Below are 20273 nucleotides of genomic sequence, written 5' to 3'. Positions count from 1 at the left end.
TACACACGACACATAATGTAAAAGAAACCCATCGTCATCAGACACATCAGTGTAAATCATAGAGGCACACAGCACTTTTTTTTATTTCAAAGATCGCTTTGTAAGTAGAAGATAAATAAATAATAAGAATGGCATAGGAATCATATCACTCGAATCCTAAAGTTTCTATAGAGTGCAAGAAATGAATCAGTGTTCGGTGTATTGATACCAGCATGCACCACGTCTTACTCTATGAATTCCGGAGATCGTTGCAAGATATGCTCAAACTCCACGAATGAGATGCGACCGTCTCCATCCATGTCTGATTCTTCAATGACCTAGATAAATGTGTTTGCGTAGTGTGAGACTGTAGCCAACAAAAATTAGAATATAATCTTGAGATTTACCTTTTGGGTCACCGTAACTTTATCCTCTTCTGATAATCCAGATCCTACAATCTTTTCGAGCGTTGATCGAATGTCGGTTTCGTCTAGGTAGCCGTCGTTGTTGTGATCTACGTGGTTGAGTATAATGGTCAACATGTAGCTCGTGCGTATAGGAGATAATGTAGAGTCTTGAACATGTAACCCGTGTGCAAAGAGAAGGCAGGCCGTTCATACCATAGATTCGGAATGCGTAAAAGGATTTGACGTCGTGACCAGCCTAAGCAAAAAATGCGACACACATAAACAACTACTGGCTCAAATCACCAAATCCCAACAACACCACACCCAACAAACCAACATCTACCATCCTATTTACCTCTTCAGAGAACACACTAGCAAAATCCAAATAATCATCAAAATTAACCTGACATCCATCAGCACTAAACACATCCGCAATCCTCTCTCGAAATGGATTGCTTCGTAATTCCTCGGTTTCAGCAAACTCGACTTTGGATAACGATTTACGACGTTTCTTGCCACTTCTCACGTCTTCTTCAGCACTGTTTGGTGACATGGGTGTAGTTGATGTGTTTGCACCATGTCGACGAGCAGCGACGACGAGGGACATGAATTTCGAGTATACTTGGAGGATTTCGTGGCGGGTGAAGAAGGTGCATTCTTCCATTATGGCCAGCTCTGTTGCGGAAAGGGGGAGAGATTCTGTGTTTCCCATCGCGAGGTTGGTGGTTTTTTAGTTAATGGTAGTGAGGGGAGGCGTTGATGGGAGTGTTGGTGGGGGATGAGGAGGATAAAATTGGAAGGTTTCGTGTATATAAATGGAATGCTTTTTGATAAAAATCTCCAAGATCAATGGTATTGTCGTTGTGATGAGTTTGAGGCGAAAACGTCGGAAGATGTGTGATTGGGAGTGCGGATGAACAACAGAGTGATGCCAAGCACCAAGTCTATGGACTAAACGATATTTAAACACGTGCAATATGATCGTTGTTCCCGAAACCAGTGCCAACATGAGATCTTCCATTTGCATGATGTGATTCTAGATTTTCCCACAAAACTTTAACTAATAGGAGAGGCAAAGCACAAAACCATGAGAAAAGCCAACTACTTAAACTCGCGATCGACTGATAATATTGCTACTTCATCATCAGCAGCATCATCATCGCATAGGAGAGGAATGGCAGTCGAAGCAAGCGCACCACCAAACACTGCTGTTCCCCAGCACGTAGATTATGACAAGAAACGTAGAGAAACGTTAGGAAAACTTGACATATATTATCAACAAGTATGCACTATTATACTCGAACGACAGAACGCTGTTACGGGATTGGTAAGTTCGTGTTGCATCTCGTTGATTTTGCATCAGGTTTTTGGGGATTTTAACGCCCGCTTCCGTGTCCGTGTATTAATGACTGTTTTCGGATGTATAGATTCCAGCATCCGTAGCTGTTACAGCCCATGGAGACTATCGAGACGCGTGGGTCCGGTACGTTGTCCTTGTCGTTGCTCGTTTCCGCGAAAAACTTGACACACACGCACCGTCGTGCTAGTTTTTTACACCATTGATCTGACTTGTTCCTTGGTCTGATAGTGATAACGTGTACTCGATCCTTGCTGTATGGGGTGTATCGCTTGCTTATCGAAGAATCGATGATGAGCAAGGTCGTGGTTGTAAGTGTTGGTGACATGGCACTGTTGAGGTTTTTTGGCTCGGTGTTTGATATTAAGCTTGCTAATTAGATGAACTGGAACACGCTACCGCAAAATGTATGCGTGGACTGCTCTTCGCTATGATGGGTCAAGCCGCCAAGGTCGAAAAGTTTAAGAATACTCAGTCGTTGACTGACTGCTTACATGCCAAGTATGTGGTTTACACAATCCAAATCTTACCTCATTGCTTTTTTGTTTTGGTATCCAAGCCTTCGGGTTGCTCACTTCATTTTGGTCTTTTTCGTACAATAGATACAATACAAGTACAGGAGCCACAGTCGTTGGAGACTCAGAATGGGGCCATCTTCAAATCGATGCAACCTCCATCTTCATCTTCTACCTCGCTCAAATGACTGCTTCTGGAATGCAGATCGTCTACACGATGGATGAGGTCAATTTCGTTCAGAATCTTGTGTTTTATATCGAAAGGTAAAAACGTTATAAATGACCTATTCAAATGCAACCTCTATGCTATATCATCTCTTCCATTATATTGAAGTCATTACATGACCTCTCACATGAATTACTTTGGTTTGTTAGAGCATATCGTACTCCAGACTATGGTATCTGGGAGCGTGGTAACAAGCTCAATCACGGAATGCCGGAACTTAACAGCTCTAGTATCGGAATGGCAGTTGCTGCTTTACAAGCTATCAATGGAATCAATTTATTCGGTGGTCGTGGTGGTAGTGCTTCTGTAAGTGGCGTTCATCACGTTTGCCATCTTTTATTGGCACTCAACCCACTTTCTGTTTCCTTGAACGTCAATAGGTGATACACGTCCTCCCAGATGAAATCACACGAAATGTCACTACGTTACAATCTGCTCTACCACGTGAATCCAACTCGAAAGAAGTCGATGCCGCTATATTGTCTGTGATATCATTCCCAGCTTTTGCTGTCTCGGACTATGCTCTGGTAAATCGAACCAGGAACGAGATAACCAAGAAGCTTGGTGGCAAGTTTGGTATGAAGAGGTTTCTGAGGGATGGGCATCAGACCGAGTTGGAAGATAACTCGAGGTATGCACACCCCTCTCCTTTATGGTTTTTTTTCGTTCGAACTCTTTGACTGTGTGTTCAATTTGAGTTTTTCTCTAAATTCTCACTATCCCATCCTTTCCTTCATTTCCTCAGAGGCCATTACAATCCTCACGAACTCCAAGTCTTTGAAAACATTGAATCCGAATGGCCTCTCTTCTTCACATATATGGTCCTCGACGGCTTCTTCCGAGGCGACATCACTCAAGCTGAAGACTACCTGGAACGTCTGAAGCCTCTACTCGTAGACACTTCTGTCCAGCACAACCAAACCGATCCAGAAACCAGCGAAGAACTCCGCAAAGGAACACTCCATAATTTCCCAAAACCACCGCCTGTCCAAATCCAACTCGTGCCAGAAATCTATAAAGTGCCCAAAGATCTTGTCGATGCTGAGAAGAATGATCCTGGCTCCCAACAACGTGTACCAAATGAGAATGTACCGCTTGTCTGGGCACAGTCTCTGTATACATTAGGATTATTATTAAAGGACGATTTGGTAACACCTGCTGAATTGGACCCTTTGGGACGTAGATTCGTGCCCAATAGGGATGAGACCAAGAAGGATGCTGTTGTGCAAGTTGTGTTGCTGGCTGAATCTTCAGAGTTGCAGGCTCAGCTGGCTACGTTTGGGTTGAGTACTCAGACTCGAGAAGAGGTGAGCTTTTGTAATATTTGATTTTGATGGGTTGGGAAGGTGTCTGTTGATGGGATATGTTCTATGGAGAATATTCATGAAGTTTCTCCAATTGGCCTGATGCTCAACCTCACCTCTCTCAATAGTGTGACCCAATCACCATTTCTCCTCCTTCAGCACTACGAGATGCCTATGTAACTCTAGGAGCCAATACCAAACTTGTAAGTCATTGAGACTTTGTGAAGACTTATTTTTGTTCGCTTCCCATACTCACGGTGTTTTGTCTGCAGGGTTTGACTGGTCGACCTCTACGACCAATTGGTACTTTGAGTACTAGTAAAATGTATCGATGCCATGGCAAGTTGTACTGTTTCCTACCTCATTTCATGGATCGGGAAGAATTCTGTAAGTTGCTTCACAATCCAATTTTTATAGCAGTTCGTTTTTGCTTACCACCAAAACAAAATCCATTTTCTGAGTCTTGGTATCTGACTATGATTACCTGGCATCTGTATTTGAGCAAGAGTTGGCATTTGTTAGGAGCAATTGGTATGTTATCCGTTTCGCTGGCCTTCCTTTTTTCGCTGGCTGTCGTAGCTACAGGAACCCTTCGAGAGCCCAAACCTTACTTTTTTATTTGCCAATAGGTCATCTCCTGGTAGACCCACCATGGCAGTCATGCTGACAAAAGAAATGATAATGGGCTCTCGAGTCTCTGACAAGTCACCCGATGGTCGTTCTCAACAAGTTGAAACTGCCAAAAATCTCTTGAACCTCTTCTTATCTCTACGATCTGGAAATGTGAATGGAGTCCGTGTTAGGCTCGGTCGTTTGGTATGTTCCTATATTGGACATTGCCTTTTATCAACTATGCGGTTTTTGGTTGGCTGTGACCGACGTCTCAACTCTTGCTGTATTATAGGGAGATATGGTCAACACTGCATGTATTGAATCCTTGGACTTCCTATCATATGGAGTTGGTGGTCAAGCTGATTGGCATCAAGTACTTAAAGGGCCAGCATCATGGTCTGAACCCAGCAAACTATCTAAGAACGTGACCAGCGCTTCTGTGGGTCCGGGAGCCCGACAACGTAAACGAACTACTCGTCGACGTGTGTCTCAATCAGGAGATGCTATAGGATCCAAGAGTCCTCTCTCCAGCCCATACTATACCGAAGATCCATCCATACCATATAACGATTCCACGTTTAGCTTGGATCACTCACCGCCACAATCTATACCTGTATCTCCACTACACGCCAATGGTGAACCTCATGCCAATGGTGTCAGTAATGGTGCTCTGGCATCAGATGCTGCAACTACGCCAGACGATGCAGATAGTAAACGAACCAATATTGCAACCTCTGCACTTACCAAGCCACAATCAGAACAGGGCAGTCTAACAGCTCGAGATGATCATGGTCCAACTGTAACTACAGCCATGGAACGAACCACCAGTCCAACACCAACTAGTGAAATGCTCACCTTGACTCTTGGAGATCCGTCACATATAGATCAGGCAGTCAGCACGTTGTCTGAATCTTCCAACATGTATGAACAAATCGATCTATTACACTACTTGTTTAGTTGTAATGGGTTGGATTACTCGGTTGGTGGACTTGGAACAGTCAGGAATCTGTTGGAGGAGGTTTATGTAAAGGCTACTACTCTGAGGCAATGGAATGTCGTACGTCATGCTGCTGGATTGCTTCGTAAAGTAGTCAACTCAGTACGTTTTGAAAGGCATTTATACTGGTTATTAAGTCTGTTTTTGCTGCTGCTCGGTCTTTAACGCAAACATTTTTCACTCTATAGCTCACTGTCAATGTCGCCGATCTATTGATCCGACAGAGACCAGTGACCATTGGGTTTGGTGGTGATAATGAATTCTTTATCGCATCACCCATGAATCCAGGTGCCTTGGTGGATATCATTTACAATCGATGGTGAGTGTTGTTGTGACTGCATGTGTTTCGCAATTCGTGGCTTGCCGTTTTTTTTCTCACACTCTGTTGCATGTGTTAGTGCATCGGATGTACGAGAGGCTCCACTTGTACAAGAAGTCTTTACATATCTTGGATCCTTCATTCGCTCGTCACCAGACTTGTTTGACGGCATCATGAGGCTACGAACGCATCTCATTATCATCGCCATGAGAGATGAGATTGCTCGAATCATGAACTGTGATGAGGCTGAAGCCGTCGAGAATCTGATGCAGGTTAGGCAGCTTGAAACTGAGTTTGCACTTCCTTTCCCTTTTGGATGCTTTCTTTTATTCTGTTGCTCACTCTGCTGTTCCCGCTTAGTTGTCACCGTTCGAGATGAAAACCTTACTCGGTGAAGTCCTATCAGGCTCGACAGATTCATCCATCCTGGAATCCAGCAAGGACGCTGACAAGCCTGGCCATTTGAAAGAATCCGGTGATTCCGTACCCGCTGCTCTACTACCATCCAATGGCAAATGGCTTCGTCGTAGGAAGGACGATGGTGCTTTGAACCGTGTGCCTGATCGATTCTATCCTCGTGTGTGGAAGATATTGAGTAAGGTGCATGGTATACTTGTTGGTAAAGCTTTCTTGCCAAGGTGAGAGTCATGCAAGTTGCACGATGAGATTTTTTTGGCTGTACCGCTTATAAGTACTTGTTTGCTAACATTTGCATGCAATCCCATAGGGATCCAACAGTCAGTGAAAAGACTGAGGAGGAATTGGCTTTTGCGTTACAACTTGAAGCCATATTGGATGTGATACGTGACCCAGCTGAACGTCAAATCACTGTGGAATGTCTTGTTGTTATAGCCAGGTAAAACGAGAGATTTGGTTGAAACCATGGTGCTCAACCCACCTTCCATTTTCTTGTGGTATCTAACCAACCTTGCTTTCTTCCACATCAGGATGATAGAACGAAACCCTGAACTCCGAATCAAGGAAGGAACCCTCGACTTGCTGGCAATCGTACGAGACGCCATTCTCCGATGTTGGACGAAATTCATTGCCGAAAAGCGAGGAGAAACAATACCTGCAGGAGCTGAAAACAAGGATGCTGTAACAACTCCTCACGGTGGTGCAGATCCTGAAGTTGCCAAGTTCATTGAGGGTTTATCGCCAGACAAGATTGAACGTTTGGCTCGTCGGCTCTTCTTTGATCTGCCTTGTGATGGTAAAGATGGAACTATGGCGTATTTGGCTAGTAGCTGTTTACGGTATGTGGATGCTGAAAAAACTTGGTTGCACACCAGGCGATGATCTAATCCATTGACCCTCGATAGTGCTTGTTTTGATGAAGGTCAATCTCGCTGATTATGTAATATTGTACGATCTCTTCTCTTTGGTTTTTAGAAGTCATATCAATGTGTTGTTGTTTCCCCCATTGTTGCCATATAACAAAGCTGTACAAGTAAGGTGAAAAATATAGACAAATCATGAACATCCCCCACATGAGAACAAGGCGAAGTGAAAGTTTGATTGTGTCTTGACGCAGCAGCTTTTAGTCCCATCAGAGAAAAACAATGGTGGTGTATGCAACTTCCATTTCTCACGTTAGCAGCTGGCTCTGGATCAGTGCTTTTAGACCGGCAATCAGAGTACTTCCCAGGCATAATGCCGTCGCAAGAATGATGAGCCCGGAATGTTGTTACCAAATATGCGCTGGTCCCTTATTGTTCATCATCACAACATCACATCTCACACGTTCTTCAACAGCTCTAGCCCATTGATCATCAACCTGTCATGGCCTTTCCGGCTTGTAGGTTTAGGAGTTCGGCCCATGAGTCGGTCTGTTCAAAACGAGACTGCTATTTTTGACACAAAGTCGGGCCAAACACATATCCAAATTTGTGAAAGTATTCAGATCTGCGTTTGCACTAGAAACAAGCAGGACTTGAGTGTCGGCGCAGTGGAGTTGACTCCATGTGAATCCCAAATAGTCGGATAATTGATTTTGATTCCATACCAAGCACTGAGACAAACGAGTGATAGTACCAGCAGCAGAATCGAATATTTGAAGCCTCAATGTTGAATTTTGTCTTGCTGTGAGGTCCTGTAGAAGCCACCTGAGATATGGAATCTCTTCCAGGTAATTGACATCCAAAAACTAACGATTTCCAGATGCTTTAACAAGATGTGAGAGCTGTACATTGGAAGACACTAAAACCACGGAGCTCAGAAACAAATTTAGCTTAATTAGCCTGATTTGGACCACTTCATGACAGATATATGGTTTGTCGCTTCAAACTTACTTGGCCAATACTCCTCATTTCTTTCCGAAAAAAATAAAAATAATAGTGGAAATATTGTCCAATATATTACGTTCCTTCTCACTCTTCAAACTCCTCATGCATCTGCTAATCACGTGTTTCGTTTGAAAGTGATTTGTTGCGCCTGTTTCAAAGCCACTTGCATCAATGACCTCGAACGACGGGCAACAGCAATTCGTACATTCCAAAAAACCAGAAAGCGACCAAAATCACCAAAGCACATTCTGGGACCACTCATACAGCCACATCCAGATATGTATCAAGTCCCCGCTTGACTAGTATGAATGCTGCTGCAAGTTTTTGATGTTTTGTTTTTCCCGGTAGATGGGCTGAAATCAAATTTGTGTTGTATGGCAGCGGTAATTGTATGAATTCTCCAGATTTTTCTTTGCTCTGTAGTAGATGGCATAGCCATTGTATCGTAGACTCACAATGCATCCATCGAATAGGCTCATGCTCCGATTGGCTCTCCTTTCTGTATGGGCCAAGTTTCGACCGTCCCAAGTGAGCCACTCACTGGCTCTCTCTTCTCATGGCCCATAAGATGGCAAGGGCTTCAGGATGCAAAGATAAGTAAAAGATCTGATGTTACAAAAACACTCAACCGGTGGAAGAGTGGGGCAAGAGTACCTGTCAACGCACATTGATGTTTGTATGAAAGTCGCGGTTGGCGTGGTTGGTAACGAGGTTCAGCGAAAGCCTTAAACAAGCTCTGCAGGGATTCTAGAGTGAGCCGTCACAAAGGTTGAAAGCAAAAAGCAAATTGCGTTCAAAATCATTAAACGAATTGTCGGATAAGAGGTTCTTGTGTGTATTCAAAAAATCCTGGGAAACATAGATATACCTTCACGGTATGTAAACGTCCATTGCATCACTTGAAGTGTTTGAGAGCTTGGAATGTATCAGTAGCTCCTAGTGGTATATTCAGTTCCTTTTTTTGTTAGCATCGAGGGTAGCAGCATAGCAAAAAGATCGGTGGCAGAAGCACAATGCTTTTACCTTAGCTCTGTCAAGCAACACAGTCCTTCGGTACTGCCTCCACTTCTTCTCTTTGCTCTTGACGACACCTTGCCTCCATTCACCAAAGTATCGACGAGGAAGACATCTAATCGAAAGAAATGTTACGAAAAATCGTTATACTTCATCTTTGAATTGCTCGTACTGTTTCACAAAGGCATCCGCTTTAGTTTGCATCTCCTCATCAATACGTTGTCGTTCATTCTGCTTGGCAACGAGCTCTTCCTTCCAACACACAAAGAATTGTTGGAGAAGTCCCTTCGAGCTCATAGCTTGTGCATGAACAAGAAGGTCTTGCTGCGATGCCACACTTGACTTCCACTCTTGCATAACCAACTTCAGAAGTGTTGTATCCCTAAACCGAGTAGCAGCGTCCTCTCGCTGTCTTCGTCTTGCCTCCAGAGCAAACAACCACATCTTGAATGGAAGTCGAAGGGCCTGAATGGTTGTAAAGGTATCGGCTTGCTCTTTCAAGACTTGTAAGTTGGCAATGAATTTCTTCCATGGGAAGATGCCGCGATATTTGAGGAGTGCCATGGAATGGTGACGCGATGCTTGTGCTAATAGAGAGGCCATTTTGACCTTGGCCGCTGCCTTTTGCTCTTCGGCCTAAAAGCACTTTGTAAGAATTATGCTTACTCTGGCAATATGAGGTAAATGTCATACCAGTTGAGCTAAACGCTTCTCCTCACGTTTTTGCTCTACCGCTCGTCTCTTTTCTTCAAGAACGGCGTCTTGCTTTCTTTTCTCGTCTTCCATTTGCTTTTGCTAAATAAGAAAAAAGTTTAGAACATGCACGATTATGAGATTCGAATCTTGCGGTTCGTCATTCCATACCTTGACCTCAGCTTCACGCTGCCGTTTCAAATCTTCCAAAGCTTCTCGTCTGTGTTTACGCTCAACCTCTCGTTGCTCCATTTCTAACATTGATTGAAGTGAGCAAAGAAAAAAAACCGAGACTAGATGATCAGCTTACGAGCTAACAGCTGCAAGTCCTTCGCAGTCCTAACGGCTTGAGATTTCCTTGAACTGGAATATGACATTCGGGAAGGAGAAGAACGTCCCGACACAGGTTGTGAGGGTGTGGTGGTCGAGTATCCGTGTTGTTTAGCCGCAACTGGAAGTGATGGGATACCGCTTTCAGCAGTATCATGACTTGAAGTGAAATGTGATAGCGATGGAGCCTCTACATTATTGGAGGCCATTTGATCATCTGGATCAAGACTGTTGTGGTCATTCTGCATCTTGGAAAGTAGTTGTTGCATCTTCTTGGCACGTTCCGCGTGTCGTCTTGCTGTTTCGGTTTCTTCGCCTAATGATGGTCGAGTGAGCAAAAAAGGACAAAGGATTAACACTGAAGAATCTCTTACGAGAGAGCTTAGATCCAATCTGCCATGCTAATAATGCTTTATTGAGAGCCGTGAGTCGATCATGCTTTACGGCACGCATGATTAGTTGCTGCTGCCGTTTCAATTCACGCTCTACTCGCTCGGCTTCCCTGTATGGAAGACATCGTTGGTCAGATGGTTTGAATACGTACGCACAACGTGATGTCCGCGACGACCACGAACCTCTTCGAAACTCGGTGCCTAACTGCTGCTTTCCATCGCGACAATGATTCGTTAATTCGTCGCCACCTCCAAACGACCTGAAGTGATAATGAACGTCAGTATCGACAATTCAGCGATTTTCGATAACCTTTGTTTCGCGAAATTGTCACATACTTGCAACTTGGCCATTTCATACTGACCACACAGACACAGATCTTTCCATCCACTGAAATGACGCTGAAAAATGACGAGTAAAACGTTAGACTATTGACGAGAAACAACATGAACTAAGGGTGCAAGTCGGTTTTTGTTTTGTCTACCTTCAAGGATTTGAGCTTCTGCAACGTAAACATCTCGTCAGCCTTAGCTGCTCGTTGTTCTCGTGCAGCTTTTCTCTTCTCGTCTTTCTCACGTTCTGTTTTCCCTTTAGCTTCAATTTGCGAGAATTTCAAGTCTCTATTATCACAAGCGAAACAGAAGTTGCCTGAGCTTGGATTCCCTCTCGTTCGAGAAGACAATAGCAAAACTTACACAACCCTCCGCACTTCCTCCTCATGTTCAGCCCTATCTTTTGCTCGTTGTGAAGCAGCGACCTTCCGTCTCTCATCAACAGCGATATGCTCCTCAACTCGCCGTGTTGTCCGATCCATCGTCTCTTTACGGATTCGTTCTGCCATATCTTTTTGAATCCTATACCACAAAAATGTGTTACAGCTGGACTACAACTAAATTTTGGAGGAAGCCTTACCGAACACGCTCAATCTCTCTCCTAGTTTTCTCCTGTTCAGCATCGCGTCTAACACGTTCTTCAGCCGCTTTTGCCCGTTTGTCATCGATTTTGCGCATCATTTCAGACCGTCGTTGCATAGTCATGACTTCACGTCGCTCACGGGCCAGATCGTGTCGGTCATCGTTGCGTTCCGTCCATGGTGCAAGTACTTCATCGGTGATCTAGAGCGACAAATTGTGAGCACGAGAGTTGGTTCATAGAAGCGAGCGACACCAATTTTACCTTGGTCCGACGTCCAGCAACATCATTAATAGCATCTCTAGCCTGATGTCTAGCCTGTGCTCTTCCCAACCGTTGAATTAAATCAGGAGCTGCTGAACCCGAGCCCAAGATCCCATCAGTTAAATCGTCCGTCACGCCAAGACCAGGGCTATTCATCCACTGATTTAATAAGGACCGTGCTAAAAAAAGTACTTTTAGCACAGAATCTCATGAAATCAGGAAATCACGTTTTTAACAACACAACGATACCTTCAACAGTGACATCATCCGTATTAGCAGCAACCAGGCCTTCAAATTGTATCCGCTCAGTTGGCCCAACTCCATTAAAATCTACCACTCCATCATTAACAGACTCACGTTCCCTCCGTTCAGCCCTTTCTCCATTAAAGAATCTGCTGATGGGAGTTGAATCGACCAATACATCTCCATAATCCGTAGATAAGGGAGGTACATATGAACGTGATAACGGTGCAGGATTTAATGGCTCACATGGACTTGGTCGGTTGCTACTGTGTACTGGAATTACTGGAATTTGATGAAAACCTGTATGATCTTCAACTTCCGAACCACGAACGGTATCATCGTCTGATTCCAAATAGCTATTTTGACGGTATCGAGGGATGCTATGTGTTGATGCTATTCGTGACCATGCCGACTCTGGTCTTGCCATCAAGTCTGTCGTGTCTGCGTTTTTGGGTGAGAATTCATTAAAAACGACGCGTGTTTCAAATTTGAACGATGAGATTCAAAGAGAGCTTCCTACATTGAATTTTGATTTTATAGCTGATAAGTTCTCTTTTATCATGCTATGTGGTAGCCAAACTATAACCCTTTTTTCAGAATTTTGACATTCAATAGATGTTTTCAAGGCTCATTCACTCAATCCCAAGTTTCGCTTTCGTTCTCTCCTTTTTCGAGCTCTTATTAAGCAGTCTAATATAGATTTAGTGTCCTCTCATAGAGCGTACGCTCTTCTTGAAACCACACTGCGTCTTCCTCGCCCAAACATAATGTTTGGGCTGCCGTCTTTCCAGAATACCATCCAAATGCTAGTGCCACTAGTATTGAAAAGATTTCAAGCGGGAGTATTTCTGGATCAAAGGCTTATTTGGAAGGGCTAAATTGCTGTTCACTGGGAGCCATATGATGCAAATGTTACAAGTTTGTTGCGTTTGTTGTTTTATCGGTGATTGACTTTGCGAGACGTGCTGAGTTGCGACGACAAAAACGAGAACGTACAGCAGGTGCATTGAGATCCCAATCAGATACAAATCGCGACATTTTTTGAACCAATTCAGTTTTGTTCTGATATGAGTGTCATTCTATCAAGCTCTTAAAACCCATCTATATCATCACAGTATCGTCGTCAGATTCAGGCGAAAAATCACAAATGATGACTTTAAGATCCAATCCGCTTGACATTAAGCGTGTTCCTGTGAGGTATATATTCCACACCTAAAGCAGAAAAAAGGAGTTTAGTCTGCACTAGTATACACACATTATGTGAGACTATTCAAAAACACCTACGGTTCCAGTATGCTGTGACAGTGTATACAAACAGACTCCTTTCTGAGCATCCCATATCTTGGTCGTCGTATCAGTGCTCCCTGACACCACGAGGTTCGTCCGTCCGTCATGATTTAAACACACTACGCAACCAGTATGTCCATAAAGTCCTTGCCATTCACCAGTTTCAGTGTTCCAGATCTTTATGTCACCGTGTGAGCCACCACTTATTAGCTTTCTCGGGTGGGCGTATTTGAGACAGAATACGTAGCCCTTGTGGGCTTCGAATGTTGCACTGCATTCTGATGAAGTGTCGGTGATGTTCCTGTAGCAAAACCGTCTATGATGTCAGAGCGGCATGCTGCTTCATATGCTGTTTCAAGCTTACCACACTCGAATAGTCCCATCGGAACTGCCCGTATATAGTCCACCAGTCTCACCAAACTGTAAACACGTGACAGCTCCATTATGTCCCTCCAAAATCCCACAACAAGATCCATCGTCAAGCCTCCATATCCGCACAGTATGGTCTTCACTGCCAGTAGCCACACGTTCATAAGATGAATCTAGATCCAGAGATACTATTTCCCCAGTATGGCCCACTAATAAGAAATCACACAGTCCGGTAGCACGATTCCAAACTCGTGTTGTTCTATCAACAGATCCTGTAATTATTTTCGATGGGGAGGATTTGATGACAGAAAGAGATCCTAGGTGGCCATGTAGGGTATGAATTGTCTCGCCCGTGTTTATATTCCACTATATTAAAGTTATATGAGAAAATTATGAGGCAAAAAGGCTTTATGTCATATTGCAAGATTACCACATCAGCAACACCACTCGAGTGTGTAGACACACAGACTTGCTCGTCACTCCATAAGCATAACTCAGCTGGTCGCATAGCATTCACACCACTCCTCCTATTACACGTAGCTTCTTGAACGAGACAATCTCCCTTCCTCCAATTCCGTTCACATTCAACATGGTGGCGATAAACCTTCTTCCATTTCAGGGGGTCCGAAGCAGCAATATGAATTCCAACAGCAAACCGTCGTTGCAAGCAAAGATTCTGGAAGAGATAATCATCACTTAGAATCCGATTCATCCGTCTTGATGTCCGCGCCAATCGTGAGGTCGAGACAGGAGAAGTAGCTAAATATTCACATATCAATAACACGAGTTCACATGTTAAATCTGGTAGTCCGCGATACTCGTTATTTGATGCAGAGCGATGTCGAGAATTTAAGGTTGTGACGAAACTTGCTTTTGATGATAATGACCGTGTCAGAAAAGGAGGAAATGAGGATGAAGATAACGACGGAGATATATTGTACCCAGAATCTCGTCTCTCTCGTTGAATCGATATATCGCTAGTCATGATTTCGCGTTAGCTGTATCTGCGTCCAAAGTTTCGAGAAATTCGAGAAGCAAAATAACGTGCACCCTTAAAACTGGGCGGCCAATCACTTACGGATGGACCAATGAATTCTGTACGTAATCCGTAGTAATTTTTTGGTTCTTTGGCAGTTCGGGTAAGTGCGGTGAACAGGTCATTCGTTTCAATTTTTACAATGTCACGTTCGCGCGTTCGCGTTTAAAGAAGAGCTAGCGGTTGACAAAATTGTATAACAGAATGGACGGTCTGACTGACGAGCATTTGAAAACAGCAACAAGAATTCCATCAGTAATCACCTCCGCCGAAACTCCTGCCAACACTACTACCACCATCCTCAATGATCCATCACTTCCGACACCTGTAACGATAACGACATTACAACACGAGGAACATCCATACATTAAATTCCACGCAAAGCAGCAAAACTGGATTTTCTGTCAAGCACTCATAACCCTGCCGAAAAACAGTACAATATTACGGTTACAAACTGAAATCGCTACCGTGATTCACAACTCGGCTGTCTCGCCATCGGATGTTGTACTAGTATCAACAGGAGCCAAACCGTCAGTAGTAAACATTACAGAACAAGTAGAGACAAACAGGCTGGTTACGCTACCGGGTGTTGCTGACCACCACATACCCGAAATCCACGAGTCGCTAATAATCATATACGACATCCTACCATCACTTGCAACAAGACTTCGACTTTATCGACTACCATTGAACGTACCGTCACGAGAATGCCCGTTACTGTCTGAAGAGGATGTGACCTATCGGATGAGACATGTGGATAAAATGGCAAGGGACTCGGCAACATCGACTACGACTACAACCACCACCTCGTCTCATCGCCACCAACGTGCTGCTACTACCACAGCACTGCCAGAAAAGCCATCAAGCCCATCCTCCGCAAAAGGGTGGAAATCCGTAAAAAGGATAGTAGTGTCTCCATTGACTGTCGCTGATGTAGTCAAAGCGGCAAAGCAACAAAAGTTGGCAGCGTCTTAATGTCTTGGGGTTTATACGTATATGTAGCTTGCTTTGTGGTTGCTTTCTTTATAATCATATTACATAGAGTTTTCTTGAATCTTACTCGCACACAACGAGATTCATGCGACTGGTATGTATCGACAAGACAAAAGCCAAGGATGGAAAACGGCCAGGTGCTTGTGCAGTGGTGACTTGGTATTATATAGCAGATCATTCAGTGACAGCCAATAATGGTAGAGGATCCCCAAGAAGGGCTATGTGTGTGTGAACGAAAACATGTCAGACATATAATAAATAGCTACGTTCCGGTTAGCCTGTTTTCTTTTATCACCTCCCAAATTCCAAGCCATGGTATCTGGAAACAAGCTTGTTCTAGTTGGTGAGCCTTTTAGAATCAGCGCACCACAAGAACCGAAAGGAAACAGCAATTCTTCGACCTCAGTTCACAGGAAAGTATAGCATTTCGGTCTGGAGTTCTTCTGGGGCTTTCAAGACATGGTGTGTCTGATCCGATACCTAATAGTGTAATATCATTAGGCCTAATATTGCGTACCAAAAGAGTTCGAGGTGGGAGGAAAGTGAAGGATCCTTGGAGGAAAAACAACCGGAGGTGGTCCAAGCCTTCAAAGAAATTATCTGTTCTATCATAACTATTATCTTTATCCTTGCTTTCTCAAATGCCACAACGCATCCATTGAGCCGAAAAATTTCAGCTTGTCCTCCTTTGCCCATTTAAAAGCAGCTCAATCATTTTGTACCTCAAGCAACTCCAAGCAAAAAATGGCAGTCCGCAGAGAAGATGGTTGTGTCTCCAATTTAACACAGCAGAAACATCGAAATGTGTCAACTGAGCACAATATTCAAACTGGGAACTCCAAAAGCTTCCAAGCCCTATAGCATAGCGACTTGGTAGCCTGTAGCTGATATTTAAAAGTCGAATGATGGTAGCACGCCGAGAAGAACTGCGAATGTCAAAGAATGTGTCAGATTCAAGACGCATCCAGGGCTGTATTTGAGGTTTCTTGAGCTCACCACCCAAACTCCAAACCGTCAGACCTCATATCCGGAAACATTTTCGTCCTCTTCGGTGAGCCAGTTGATGCACCAGGACATCGATGGAGTTGAGTAGTTGTCAAGAGTGTCAACCTGATGATTGAATTGAGATGGTCGGGTGTTTGCGGCATTCTTTAAAACAGTGCTTTTTCTTTGCCCATGTACTTACTTCAAATCCAGTAATTTCACATCTGCTGAGGTACCAGTTCAAGAGATTCGAAGCACCAGCACCCGTAACACCAGTAAAGACATATCTAGCCACGAAGAGCTATACAAAAGGATTAGGAATGGCTGAAATTAAATGAGGTGAAGCAAAAAATCACTGTGGTGAGGTAGTGACACATCAACTTACATGAAGCCTTCATACTGCCGTAACGAATATAACCTAGCAACTTGCCAAAACAACACACGATCTCCCCAAAGAGAGCCTGATCAGAGTCCACAGCAAGGAAAGAATCTCAAACCACAACAAAATGCAAAATCTTCAGGCAATTTCAAGCACGTCAGCACGTTTCCAGGTTGGCCAAATAGTTTTGGTTTCGACGGATTTGTACACCTGCAGCATCAGACCCTTGTTTCCTGCCAGCGTGGATGGCAGGAGTTCCCCAACCGTAACAGACGAGTTGATCTTTCGTTGGTAAACTCTCATTTTTCGAGCAAGATTAGGTCAAATTTGGCTGTGGAGTTCCTTTGAAGTTTCGCGATCGTGTTTGTTACGATATCGGATGGGTGAGCATCGTTGGAGCCACTATCGTAAAAATGAAGCCAGTGACATAAGCGAGTGTTTTTATCGATGCAAAGAAATGCACAACTGCTAGAAACAGACGCTTACAAGAAGCTTCATATAAATGATCTCCTCCCTCCTTAATGACCATTCACTTAATTTTCACCCTGGTTTCTCAGATACTACGACAATGAAGTAAGCCATTGCGTTCAAAACGAGGGCTTGACCCAAGTGAGGATGAAAAGCAGCAGCAGCTCAAACACATCGTTTTTCAAGCAAATCCAACATCATCTGCAAAAGGAGCGACAATCCTCAAAGGCACACTCGTCCTTCCAAGTCAAACCAATCAAAAACAACAAAAAAGTGACACCTTGACGTTCTTGTGGATTTGATATATTTATGTAGCAAGCTTACTTTTGTGGCTTAATCATATTGCATACTTTTCCATGAAATCTGTTACTTACTAACACACGAGTTTTTAATACCTTTCTCATGCTACTAAGCGACGTGACACAAACTTGGAACGATCAAAAGCGTTCAAGTTCTTGTGCATGGTGATTTGGTAGCAGGTAGCAGATCCTTGTCGTGCGATGATAGTAGAGTACGCCAAGAAGAACTATTAGATGAGAAAGCACTATCAGTTCCAGGAAGAAATCATTATAGCGTAGTTCGGTTTTTGTGGCATACCTCCCAGATTCTAAACCATCTGACTCCATATTTGGAGACGATCTTGTCCTTGTTGGTGAGCCAGTTGATGTACCAGCGCATCAATGTAGCCGAGTAGTGGACACCGACAGTGTCTACACTCAAAACCTGGTGTTCGAATGGATGAATATGGTTAGATCCTGTTCTAGTGCGCATCCTAGTAAAGTCGCTCGGTATGGTTTTTTTTGCGTGTGCTTACTTCAAAGCCAGCAGATTCACATTGATTGAGGTACCAGTTCAAGGGAGTCGAGGCATCAGCACCAGGGAAGACATATTTAGCCATGAAGAGCTATACAATTGCGAAATGAAGTGAATACAATGTGAGAAAAAAAGTACGGCAATCAAAATCAAGCAGTATCAACTTACACCCCAGATAAAGTCCTCATACTGCCAGAACCGACGCAACCCAGCCACTTGCATATAAAACATACCATCATCATCCAACAATTCTCTGACCTGAGTCAAGAATGTATTGAATCTCAATACCCCAACATGTTCGGCCATCTCGACACAAGTGATTTTCGTAAACTTGTTGCTTGCTGGGATGTCACGGTAGTCCATACACCAGAATTTTACTTTATCGGATACACCAGCGTCAGCAGCTTTCTGGGTAGCCCAAGCAGTTTGGTTTCGTCCAATGGTTACACCTGTAGCGTCACAACCTGTTGTCTTTCCTGCGTGGATTGCGAGAGTGCCCCAACCACAACCAATGTCGAGGAGTCTGTCTTCTTTGGTGACTCTCATTTTGGAGCAGATGAGGTTCAGTTTGTTGGTTTGGAGCTCTTCGAGGGTCTCACGACGAGATGTGTCTGTTACGATACCGGATGTGTATACCATCATTGGCCCCACTAACAGAAAAGTACATACGTTAAGGGATTTATAAGGCGAGGCATGAAAATGAAAACAAAAATAGCCAAGAGACGAACGCACTACTTACAGAAAGCTTCATAGAAATCATCTCCTCTATCATAATGATCGCGAACCTGATCCTCATCCTGCTTTCTCGAATGCCACAACATTTCCGGAATCCATTGCGTCAAGAAGAATTTAGCTTGACCCCACTGAATATGGAAAGCAGCCCAATCATATCGTACTTCAAGCAACTCCAACATGTCCATCTTTATATCAATCTTACTATCAAAGTAGTTTTCAAAGAAGGTTTCCATGGGGATCTTGGTACGTCCTTTGAATGTAGCAGCTAGAGCAGCGTTTTTGATATCGAGATACTCTTCAATGCTTTTGCCTGGCAGACCTGTTTGGGGACGGATTGGCTCACCGAGATAGGCATATATGATGTTGAATGCTGCGAATGTGGGGAGGGCTGTGATGATTCCTATGTAGAGGATCCAGGTGTATGGGAGACGGAGGGTATATACGATTACGGCAGGGACGGCAAAGATGGCTGCGTATAGCTGATAGTTTGAAAAGTTTTGGGAGCCTGAACCTTCGACTGGGTATGGTGGTTTGGCTATGCTCTCCTTGAGGATACGTTCGGGCACTTTGGCCATCTAAATGTATAATTTTATATGGGGTTTGTTAGAGCTTGTTCAAAAAATCCAACAATGTTCCAAAATATGAACTGAGGATGTAGCGATTACAACCAAGATGCACCGGTTTCTGATACACGTTCGACTTCCATCCGTCTATACACGTCTCCAAATAATAAAATCCACGCTCATCACCACGTGAATCACTCCATTCCATCGTGCATTAAGTTCATTGCATTAAAACAGTGGTGGGCAAAAGATGCATATTTGCATGCGCCAAGGAAACAATATCAATCGTTGTCTTTACATACCTTGTCAATATATATACTAATCGCAAGATATCCAAACTACTTTGTTGTCCCTTTGGTCAAGCTGCGGAAGTCTGCTCGATGGACTCCTCGAGAACGTGAAAACCCTCGTGAAAATATGCAGAGGCGGAACTATAAGAAGAACGTGTATTGATAACAAATGATACCTATTTCTACGTGTTTAATGACTTGTATAAGCAGTTAGAGGACGCATTAGTTGCTTGAGCTAGAGTCTCAGCTGCGCTTCCCGTCGCAGTCAACTGCACCAATTTGAGAATGTACATGTAATGAATGTATTGCTGAGAGTCTGGTATCCGCATCAACATAGGAGCGCGATATACTTGCAAATCGATCACGGTTTTACCTAATGGAGCCCTACTTGTAGTCAAATCAATCACACAAACAAACTTTTGTTCAAAAATGCCTGTTTTTCTGTCCAATGTAAAATGTAAATCTATTTGACAATGCACCACAATGGTTTAGTTTCAAGTTTTGGCTAA

The 20273-nt window shown here is 43.7% G+C and overlaps 4 protein-coding genes across 4 annotated transcripts; 1 reads left to right on the top strand and 3 right to left on the bottom strand.

The window, feature by feature from the left end:
- Positions 1–140: 140 nt before the first annotated feature.
- SmJEL517_g03658 (uncharacterized protein) lies at positions 141–1098 on the bottom strand (the record flags this gene model as incomplete). The annotated part of the gene is made up of 5 exons (XM_031169586.1): positions 141–165; positions 229–317; positions 387–553; positions 600–642; positions 742–1098. The coding sequence occupies 5 exons, from the start codon at positions 1096–1098 to the stop codon at positions 141–143; spliced, it is 681 nt and encodes a 226-aa protein (XP_031024428.1).
- A 375-nt stretch (positions 1099–1473) lies between these two features.
- SmJEL517_g03657 (uncharacterized protein) lies at positions 1474–7069 on the top strand (the record flags this gene model as incomplete). Its single annotated transcript, XM_031169585.1, has 19 exons — positions 1474–1713; positions 1814–1869; positions 1975–2054; positions 2124–2244; positions 2346–2522; positions 2634–2790; positions 2865–3115; positions 3230–3791; positions 3917–3991; positions 4061–4175; positions 4250–4319; positions 4418–4604; positions 4693–5499; positions 5586–5716; positions 5796–5988; positions 6077–6354; positions 6444–6572; positions 6664–6972; positions 7039–7069. The coding sequence occupies 19 exons, from the start codon at positions 1474–1476 to the stop codon at positions 7067–7069; spliced, it is 3969 nt and encodes a 1322-aa protein (XP_031024419.1).
- Positions 7070–8871: 1802 nt separating this feature from the next.
- On the bottom strand, positions 8872–12274 carry SmJEL517_g03656 (uncharacterized protein; the record flags this gene model as incomplete). Its single annotated transcript, XM_031169584.1, has 14 exons — positions 8872–8937; positions 9025–9130; positions 9188–9651; positions 9709–9810; positions 9880–9962; positions 10019–10354; positions 10413–10540; positions 10614–10690; positions 10767–10829; positions 10913–11048; positions 11124–11282; positions 11341–11543; positions 11605–11783; positions 11854–12274. 14 exons carry the CDS (start codon positions 12272–12274, stop codon positions 8872–8874), a joined length of 2523 nt encoding a protein of 840 aa, XP_031024420.1.
- A 5489-nt stretch (positions 12275–17763) lies between these two features.
- On the bottom strand, positions 17764–19486 carry SmJEL517_g03655 (uncharacterized protein; the record flags this gene model as incomplete). Its single annotated transcript, XM_031169583.1, has 5 exons — positions 17764–17889; positions 17961–18086; positions 18178–18267; positions 18345–18826; positions 18916–19486. 5 exons carry the CDS (start codon positions 19484–19486, stop codon positions 17764–17766), a joined length of 1395 nt encoding a protein of 464 aa, XP_031024421.1.
- Positions 19487–20273: the final 787 nt, after the last annotated feature.

The sequence above is a fragment of the Synchytrium microbalum genome, assembly GCF_006535985.1.
Source record: "Synchytrium microbalum strain JEL517 chromosome Unknown SmJEL517_scf0020, whole genome shotgun sequence".
Lineage (NCBI taxonomy): Eukaryota > Fungi > Chytridiomycota > Chytridiomycetes > Synchytriales > Synchytriaceae > Synchytrium > Synchytrium microbalum.
The sequence above is the reverse complement of the archived record's forward strand: the minus strand, read 5'-3'. Positions and strand labels throughout refer to the sequence as shown.